The 9453-nt window shown below is 47.5% G+C and overlaps 2 protein-coding genes across 2 annotated transcripts; both read left to right on the top strand.

Moving 5' to 3' along the window:
- The first annotated feature begins 1779 nt into the window (after positions 1-1779).
- LOC141434843 (uncharacterized) lies at positions 1780-3361 on the top strand. Its single transcript, XM_074097295.1, has one exon. It carries the CDS (start codon positions 1785-1787, stop codon positions 3204-3206), a length of 1422 nt encoding a protein of 473 aa, XP_073953396.1. The 5' UTR covers positions 1780-1784; the 3' UTR covers positions 3207-3361.
- Positions 3362-6178: 2817 nt separating this feature from the next.
- On the top strand, positions 6179-7901 carry LOC141434891 (uncharacterized). The gene is given in 3 exon segments (XM_074097380.1): positions 6179-6814; positions 6847-7393; positions 7396-7901. Coding segments are annotated over 3 exon segments (1689 nt in total).
- The last annotated feature ends 1552 nt before the right edge of the window (positions 7902-9453 follow it).

Genomic DNA, 9453 nt, shown 5'->3' with positions numbered 1-9453 from the left:
AATGATCGTAGGGGAGAGGAACTCGCCGGCTGTCTCGACGAGCTGGATCTGGCCATACTGAACCAGGAAAGGTACCAACATTCGATACCATCAGGGGGGGAAACGGTACCAGAGCTTTGTCGACATCACGGCTTGCACATCGAATATCCTGGGCTTTCGTTGACAGGTGGAATGTAGTGGAGAATCTCACGAGTTCGGATCATAATGGCATGGTATTTAACTTAAACCTGAAAAGATCCAAAGGCGCTAGCATATCTAGGACAACAAGGAAGTACAACACCAAAAAGGCTAATTGGGATGAGTTTAATGAGAAACTCGCCCAATTATTCATAGAAAATCAAATCACAATAGCAGATATTAAACAGATAAACAGCACAAAACAATTGGAACAACTTACACACAAAATTATACAGTCCATAGATATTGCCTGCAAACAGACTCCATCGCCAACTAAGAAAATAAGGAAGTACTTACCGTGCCATGGTGGTCCGAAAAACTTGCGGAGATGAAAAGAGAGAGTGACCCGTAGAAAGCGCAGGATTCGTTGTGCAGCCCCAGTCCGAAAGTCCAAAGTTATTCAAGAGTACCTGAACAGAAAAAGCGCGTATGAGTCGGAGGCAGCGAGGCTCAGATAGACAGCTGGCGGAGTTCTGCGGGAAGCAGGATAGGGAGAGCATGTGGGACGGGATATAGGGGTCATAGGCAGAACAGCGCGGAGAAGCGAGATCTACCGCTGATAAAGGACGGGGTGACCCTGGACGCGAAGGGCTCCGTTCAATTACTGCTGAGACGTTTTACCCGGAGGACCTCGATACCAACGACAACCAGCGGCACCGTGAACCCGAAGGAGAGCCGAAGAGGTGAACGCCGGGGACAAGTTGGTGCTTGCGACCCGCCGTTTACCATGGAGGAGCTCATGAGGGCGATCGAGTCCTTTAGTCCGAAGAAGGCCCCGGGAGAAGACGGTTTCACAGCGGACATCTGTCTTCGCGTTGTGAAGGCCCACCCAGAAACAATGCTGCAGTTTTTCAATAAATGCCTCGAGTGTGAGTATTTCCCAGCAGCTTGGAAGAGAGCTGTTGTCATAATTCTGCGGAAGCCTGGCAAGAGCGACTACACCATTCCCAAATCCCATAGACCGATCGGCCTCCTGTCAATTATGGGCAAAACTTACGAGAAGCTGTTGGTGACCCGACTCAAGTATCACATATTGCCAAGGATGAGCCCCCGCCAGTACGGGTTCATGCCGCAGCGCAGCACCGAAGACTCCCTCTATAGCCTTATGCAGTACATCCGCAATAAGTTGAAACAAAAGAAAATGATCACTTTGATTTCACTAGATATAGAAGGAGCCTTCGATAGCGCATGGTGGCCCGAAATCCGAGTCCGACTGGCGGAGGAGAACTGTCCGCTGAACTTGAGAAGGGTCATCGACAGCTATCTTAGTGACAGAGAGGTCGTGGTTAGGTATGCGGGAGAACAACACACAAGATCCACAAGAAAGGGTTGTGTCCAAGGTTCCATAGGAGGCCCAATTCTATGGAACTTATTGTTGGACCCCCTCTTGAAGGATCTTGCAAATGGGGGTAGCTACTGCCAGGCCTTCGCAGATGACGTGGTCATGGCGTTTGACGGAAGCACAGCACAGGAGATTGAAGGGCAGGCTAACCCCGCTCTCGAGCGTGTCCGGGCGTGGGGAGTCAAGAGCAAACTTAAGTTTGCTCCACATAAACAAATGCGTTGCTTATTACAACAAGCTTAAGTACGACACCCCGCGCCTCGTCATGGGAGGGATAGAGGTTGGTTTTGCGGAGGAAGTGAAACTCCTAGGTGTGACCATAGACAATAAGCTAACATTCAACAGCCATATAACCAATGTTTGCAGGAAAGCTGCGGGGATATACAAGCAACTGACAAAGGCGGCAAAAGTTAGCTGGGGACTTCATCCCGAAGTTGTCAAAACGATTTACGTGGCAACCATAGAGCCAGTGATACTGTATGCCGCGAGCGTATGGGCACCGGCTGCAGAGAAGCTGACGACGCGAAAGAAGTTTGAGGTCATACAGAGAGGCATAGCGCAAAAACAGTGCGGGGCCTACCGCACTGTCTCCCTCAACGCCGCGTTGCTGCTAGCGGGGATGCTCCCACTAGACCTCCGAGTCCGTGAGGCAGCTTTACTTTATGAAGCCAAGAGGGGAGCAAACCTGCCGCAGCTTGGCGACAGGGAGATTGAGCGGAGAGGGTCCGCGCTGGAGACACCACATCCAGCGGAGCAAACCAGCATCGAGTTTGGGATCCTGGCCGATCAGGATGCCCTAAACAAGAACGAGCAATACACAACTAGGATATACACCGACGGGAGCAAGATTGGTGGCAGGGTCGGCGCCGCATTATCTATTTGGCAAGGCGACGCCGAGACTAGGGCCGTCAAGCTTGCGCTCTCGGACTACTGTAGCGTGTATCAGGCCGAGCTCCTAGCCTTACAAGAGGCTACAAGTGTGGCTCTGAACAGTGCGGGGTCTTCTTTTGGGGTCTATAGCGACTCTAGGGCGGCTCTGCAAACCATTTCGAACCATCGTTGCCTCCACCCGCTCGCCATAGCCACAAGAGAGAACTTAACATCAATCTCCCTCCAAGGCAAGGAACTTTCCTTGTTTTGGATAAAGGCACACGCGGGATTGGATGGCAACGAGAGGGCCGACCAGCTAGCCAAAGAAGCCGCTGTAGCATCCAAAAGAAGACCAAACTATGATCTTTGTCCGGTATCACACATCAAGAGAATCCTTCGAAAGGATTCCCTTGATGTGTGGAACCGGAGGTATGTGGAAGGTACGACCGCGTCGACCACGAAGCTATTCTTCCCCAATGTGGTGGAAGCGTACGGAGTGGTCCGAAAGATGGTCCCGCGCGGCATTATTACCCAGATATTGACCGGGCATGGTGGATTCTCCGAGTACTTAAATCGCTTTAAGTGCAAGGAGAATCCATCATGCTCCTGCGAACCAGGGGTGCCCGAGACAATTGCCCACCTGCTCCTTGAATGTCCCCAGTATGGAGTGCAGAGGTTTGACCTGGAAAATAAAATAGACATAAAACTAACTAAAGACAATATAAGAGACATAATGATGGGAAAAAATAGAGAAAGATTTATAAAATATTGTATAGAAGTAGCAAGCAAAACCATTGTTAAAAATAAAAATAGATAAGAAAAAGTATGTTTAAATGATATACTGAGTATATTAGTAATAAGCATGCAAAATATATAGAGTATAAATAAAATAGTACTAAATGTAAGAGTAAGTAAGAAAATTGTAAGCAAGTAAAATAAGTACCAAACAAAAATGTGTCCGAAAAAGTGTTTACAAATGTTGACACCCTAAAAACTGTAATACATTATAGATATGATAGTTAAGTTAAATTGTAAGAATGTAGAATTGTTGGAATTATAAATAAAGAACACCGGGGACCCTCTCCCCTCCTTTGTTGAAAGAGCAAGAAAATAGTAAAGCATGGTAACAGAGGACAGCTAGAGAGATACGATAGTATGTAAAAGAGGAAGGAAAGGAATGTAAGATGAAATATAACAATAAGTTAAGTAAAAATTAGATAGATAGAATAGCTAATAATGATAGTAAGAATGAGGAAGAAAGATAGAAAGAAAAGGAATGCAGCATGAAAGTGCGAGAAGGATAAGTGATAGAACTGGAGTGAAACGGCATTGTAAACATAGGCTCCGATCATGTTGGAGGTAGTCAGGTAAAAAAAAAAAAAAAAAAAAAAAAAAAACCTAACCTAACCTAACCTAACCTAACCTAACCTAACCTAACCTAACCACAGTCGTCTGCCACCCACAGACCGAGAAACAGCGAAATCAGAGCGCTCCGCACTTAAAAATTGCTAAAAGTGGCCATATTAGCCGTAGAGACACGCGCAATACATCAAAAGTTGCGTAATTGCACGGCGCATACGCGCACAGTGAAATCACACGTGATAAGTGACAGTGACACATAAAAAGTGCGAAATAGTGACGTTTTTGAGGTTAAAACGAAGTTTGGACCATAAAACTCGTGATTACTCGAGTTTGGCTGATTGGATTTTTACGAGCGAAGTGCCGCGCACTGCGCCCTGACAAGCCCCGTCTTTTGACGCATCGCTCGGCTTCCTGTGACGTCACGCTGAGACGCCACAGTCAAAAAAACAAAAACCACGTGTTGGCGTGGTTTCGTTTCCGGCCATCAGAGAGAGCTGAAATTTGGAGACCTCGTGCGCCGCATCAGCAGCAGCTCGGAACCGCAAGTCGCTGATTTTTATGTCTTATAATTTCTTTTTTAAAAATAATTCTGTGTTCGAACTTTGACAGTTAATTACTTTTTACCAAAGTGAGACGCGCGGTTTTTGAAACTGCTTAAAGTTGCGCGCTAGTTAGTTCTATCAAATTTTTAACTTAGAAAAATTTTAAAGGCTCTAGGACTTAAAAAATTTTTTGAAAAACCAAATTTTTTGTTTTTTCAAGAAATTTTACATTTTCATATGACTAAATTTTTTCTGTGCATTGTGTTCTGTGCGGCTCTTCTTTCTGTATTTTTCGTGTATTTTTTCGGAATTTTTCGCCCACCGGTTCGGGAGTTATTTAATTTTTTCAATTTTTCTTTATATTTCCTAAATTAATTGTTTTTAATTGTTTCTGACCACGGGGTTGTCTTTAGAGTGGTCATATTACCCGACCGAAGCGGCAGCCGGGGTCAGAAAGAATCAAAAACAAAGAAGTTGAACTTTTTCGGCCATTTTGTTTTTTGATACCAGGTTTTATTTTTCGATTATCTCTCGAACCCCTCGTCGGAAAATTCCGAGAAAGGTGTCCCTGATACTTACTTTTCGGCCCCTATCCATCCTCATCAAAATTTTTCATTTTTGACGCACAGAAATTTTTTGTCCCGGGACCCCTTTAGGGAGCAAGAGGAGGTCAAGGGAGCACCCCTGGAGAAGTCCCGGCAACTCTGCGACTTCTGGTTCAGGAGTTATCAGCGCCTAAAGTTGGAGTTTGACAGCTCGGCGGCCATTTTGTTTCTCTTCCAGCCGTCATAGCTCCTGAACTAGGAGTCCTAGCGACCTGCGGTTTTCTTCGGTGGACCCCGGGGCTCAGCATCTACCCGCCCCTCTAGGTTTCAGGCCGTTTCAGCGCCTGAAAATTTTGATTCCCGGAAGTGGTCCCGGAGGAGAGAGGAGAGAGAGCGAAGCCGGACAGAGAAGGTCCCACGGTTCTACGACCACCGGGAGCGGAGTTATAGCCGGTCAAAGTTGGACTTTGACAGTTCCGGCGGCCATCTTGGGTAATTTCAAACTCCGATATCTCCGAAACGGGAAGTCGTAGCGACCGGGGGTTTTCTTTGTGCAGAAGCCCGGTCGAAGGTCTACCCAACGAGATTGCTTTCAGGAAAATCCTGGACTTTTCAGCCTGAAAAATTTTCAGGTCTCCGATTTTCCTGAAACCGGTCTCCAACGGTGCGTCTCAGCGAGCCCTTTTCAGGGGGGAAAACCGCGTCTCGATCTGACCACTGGTTCCTGAGATACGGCCTGGTATCTGATTTCGGCGGCCATCTTGGATCCGATACCGAAAGCGGAAACCGGTCGTGTCTCCGGATCCCTTGGAGCTAGCGGGGCGTGCTTGGTGTCCCTGAACGCGGCTCAAAGAGAGCTATCCTTTGGGTGGGGTTTTGTAGCTCTACCTAGAGCCGCTTGTACTTTAATTTAAGTTTTTTGTTATTTTCATTCGTGTGCAGATTTAAGTTAGTTCTAAGACTAGCAGTGTACACTGCTAATTTATATTGTTTAGTAGCCGGTGTTTGCCACTTTTATTTTACTTATGTTAGTTTTAAGCAGATTTAAGACCTGTACTCCATAGTGCAGTAATTTGTATTAAACTTGGCTCTACATAGAGCTCGAATTTCCTTTTTAAAAATTTTCTGTAATTTATATTTTTACCTCTTTTACTTTACTTACTGTACTCCGTACAGCGTATTAAACTGACAAAAACTATTTATTATACTGTTGATTTTACTTCCACTTTTCGCAATACACAAGTTGTAGAATCTTTACAACTTATACAAGTCTGCAACTTGTGGATATTTGACATTCTTCCTTTATACGAGGAAACACCTGTCTGCCAAACATGTTAGGAATGAGGACCCCGGCCAAACGTCCGACTGATAACCAGAGGTCACCAAACGAGCCAACAGTTGACAACAACGTGAGGCGAAGCATAGGCGAGTGGGAAGCGGCAAATGCCGACGCCACACCCACTTTGCCACCAATAACGAAGCAGGCGGGTCCTGCAAAGCCAAAAAACCTCGCTAAACAACAAGACAGCGGACCATCAATAGCAAACAAGACGTTTGTAAAAACGCCAACTATGACATCGCCAAAAAGGAAATTCACCAGTAGAACGTCGGAAGCGCGAGCCTGCCTCCATAAGGCAAAACTGAACCTCGAAAACTCAAAAAATCTAAAAACGGAAATAAAATTGGTTTTTATCAGCTCCCTTGACCGACTCTATGAGTTGGTCAAGGAAGCTGAGGCCGAGGTAGGCAAGCTTAAGACAAAAGCAGACAAGATAGCCACGAAAAATGTCGACCAAGAGGAACCCGCTACCAACACACCCCAACGACCACTCATCGACCAGGACCATCTGACAAAAGCTCTGGAGGACCACGCCAAATTAATTGCTGAAAACTCTCAAAAGATGATAGAGCTGAAAGCGCAAATGGAGCAGCACCAAGAGGCGTTGAAAAATGCGCCTACGCCTACGTATGCCGAGGTCACTGCAAGCCACTCCGAAAAACGTCTCAGGGGCGAGGAACCCTGCACTCTGTCTGTGTTACCTCGACAGACGAGACGGAGACCGGAGAGCAGGTCCTCAATAAGATTCGAGAGGCAGTGGACGCCAAAGAGGGGTGGATAAAGGTGGAGAGGGTAAGGAAGGCAAGGGACAGAAAGGTCATAATCGGATTGAAAACGAGAGAAGATAGGGACCGGATAAAGGAAAGGCTGAAGAGGGATGGAGTCGATCTTAGCGTTGAGGAGGTCGAAAACAAGGACCCGTTGCTGGTTCTCAGGGGTGTGCTCGCAGTCAACACTGACGAGGACATTATGAAAGCCCTGAGAAACCAGAATCGGAGTGTTTTTGGAGACCTCGACGCTGAGAACGATAGGATTAAGATTCGATACAGGAGGAGAACTCGGAATCCCCACACCAACCATGTAGTGGTAAGCGTCTCACCGATTATCTGGCGTAGGATGCTGGACAAGGGTTTTGCGCACATTGACCTTCAGCGTGTTCGGGTCGAGGACCAGACCCCGCTCATGCAGTGCACTCGCTGCTTGGGTTTTGGCCACGGTAAAAATACTGCACTGAGCCTGTGGACTTATGCAGTCATTGCGGTGGCCCACACCTAAGAGGCGAGTGTGCTGACCATTTAGCTGATATACCCCAAGCTGCAAGAACTGCACAAGGGGCGGATTGGTGCACGCGGCGCACAATGCATTTAGCCACGATTGCCCTACGAGGAGAAGGTGGGATGAGATTGCGAGGGCAACCGTGGCTTACTGCTAAGGGCAGCCAGGTGGTAAACAAGGCTTACAAAATGGCGCAAGCGAACCTCCGGCGGTCTAGACTGGCGACCGATGAGCTGATGATCGAGGCAGATAGGCGGAAAATTGCAGTCGCCCTAATCCAGGAGCCGTATGTGGGGTCGATCGGGGAGATGAGGGGTCGCAGGGGCGTGAGGATTTTTCAGAATACCAACGTGGGCGGGGGGACTGTAAAGGCTGCAATAGCGGTTTTTGATCAGGAGCTAGACGTGATACAGTACCCCACCTTACCACAAATAACATCGTCGTGGTAAGGATCCAGACTGGTGCCTGGAGGATTACTCTAGTCTCGGCTTACTTCGAGTGTCCCCGACATGACCACCCCATAGGCGAGGACCTGGATCGCCTAGCCCACATAGACCAGCAAATCGGTTCATCGGGGTGGATAGTTGGAGGAGACGTAAACGCCAAAAGCATGTGGTGGGGTAGTCCAGTGACTGACTATAGGGGGGAAGAGCTCGCCGGCTGTTTGGATGAGTTGAAGCTGACCATACTTAACCGAGGGAACGTGCCCACCTTCGATACCATCAGAGGGGGAAAAAGGTACCAAAGCTTTGTTGACCTCACGGCCTGCTCCTCGGACATTCTGGGTCTTATAGATGATTGGAGAGTGGAGGAAAATCTCACGAGCTCGGACCATAACGGTATAGTATTCAACATCAACTTACAAAGATCTAAAGGCACATCCATACACAGAACTACACGAAAATACAATACAAAAAAGGCTAATTGGGATGAGTTTCATGAGAAACTCAACCAATTACTCGCCGAAAATAGAATCACACTCACAGACATAGAACAGATACACGACACAACACGATTAGAAACAGTTACACAAAAACTAACAGAGGCCATAACACAAGCATGCACACACTCAATGCCAATCAAAAAATCTAAAGAAACACTTACTGTACCGTGGTGGTCCGAAGAACTCGAGGAGATGAAGCGAGAAGTCACTCGTAGGAGGCGCAGGGTCCGATGGGCGGCCCCAATTCGAAGGTCCAAAGTCATTAATGAGTACCTGGAAATGAAGGCGAAGTACGAGTCAGAGACAGCTAAAGCGCAGATAGACAGCTGGAGGGAGTTCTGCGGGAAGCAGGACGGGGAGAGTGTCTGGGATGGCATTTATCGAGTCATAGGCCGAACGACGCGAAGGTGTGAGGATCTACCTTTAGTTAAGGATGGAGAGACCCTGGACGCTAAGGGATCCGTCAGACTACTGGCTGAGACGTTTTACCCGGAGGATCTTAAAGTCAGCGACAATCAGCAGCATCGTGATACCCGATTGAGAGCCGAAACGGTTAACTCCGGGGTCAAGTTGGTGCTTGGGACCCGCCGTTCACCATGGAGGAGCTCATGACGGCGATCGAATCTTTCAGCCCGAAAAAGGCCCCGGGTGAGGACGGCTTCACTGCGGACATTTGCCTTCGTGTAGTGAAAGCCCATCCGGAGCTCCTGTTGCTGCTTTTCAACAAGTGCCTAGAATGCGAATATTTCCCTGTAGCTTGGAAAAGAGCGGTAGTTATAGTCCTCCGAAAGCCTGGCAAGAGCGACTACACAGTCCCAAAATCTCACAGACCTATTGGCCTCTTGTCGATTTTGGGCAAAACTTACGAGAAGCTGCTGGTGACTCGCCTCAAGTTTCACTTATTACCTAGGATGAGCCCCCGGCAGTATGGATTCATGCCACAGCGTAGCACTGAAGACTCCCTCTATAACCTTATGCAGTACATCCGCAATAAGTTAGATGAAAAGAAAATAGTTACTTTAATTTCATTGGATATAGAGGGAGCCTTTGATAGTGCA

This window comes from Choristoneura fumiferana, chromosome 14 (genome assembly GCF_025370935.1).
Source record: "Choristoneura fumiferana chromosome 14, NRCan_CFum_1, whole genome shotgun sequence".
Lineage (NCBI taxonomy): Eukaryota > Metazoa > Arthropoda > Insecta > Lepidoptera > Tortricidae > Choristoneura > Choristoneura fumiferana.
Note: the sequence above shows the minus strand (reverse complement) of the source record. Positions and strands in the feature narration are given on the sequence as shown.

Bases quoted from the DNA above. Each gene is read 5' to 3' on its own strand.
- LOC141434843 (XM_074097295.1), top strand. From the start codon at position 1,785: ATGGGAGGGATAGAGGTTGGTTTTGCGGAGGAAGTGAAACTCCTAGGT.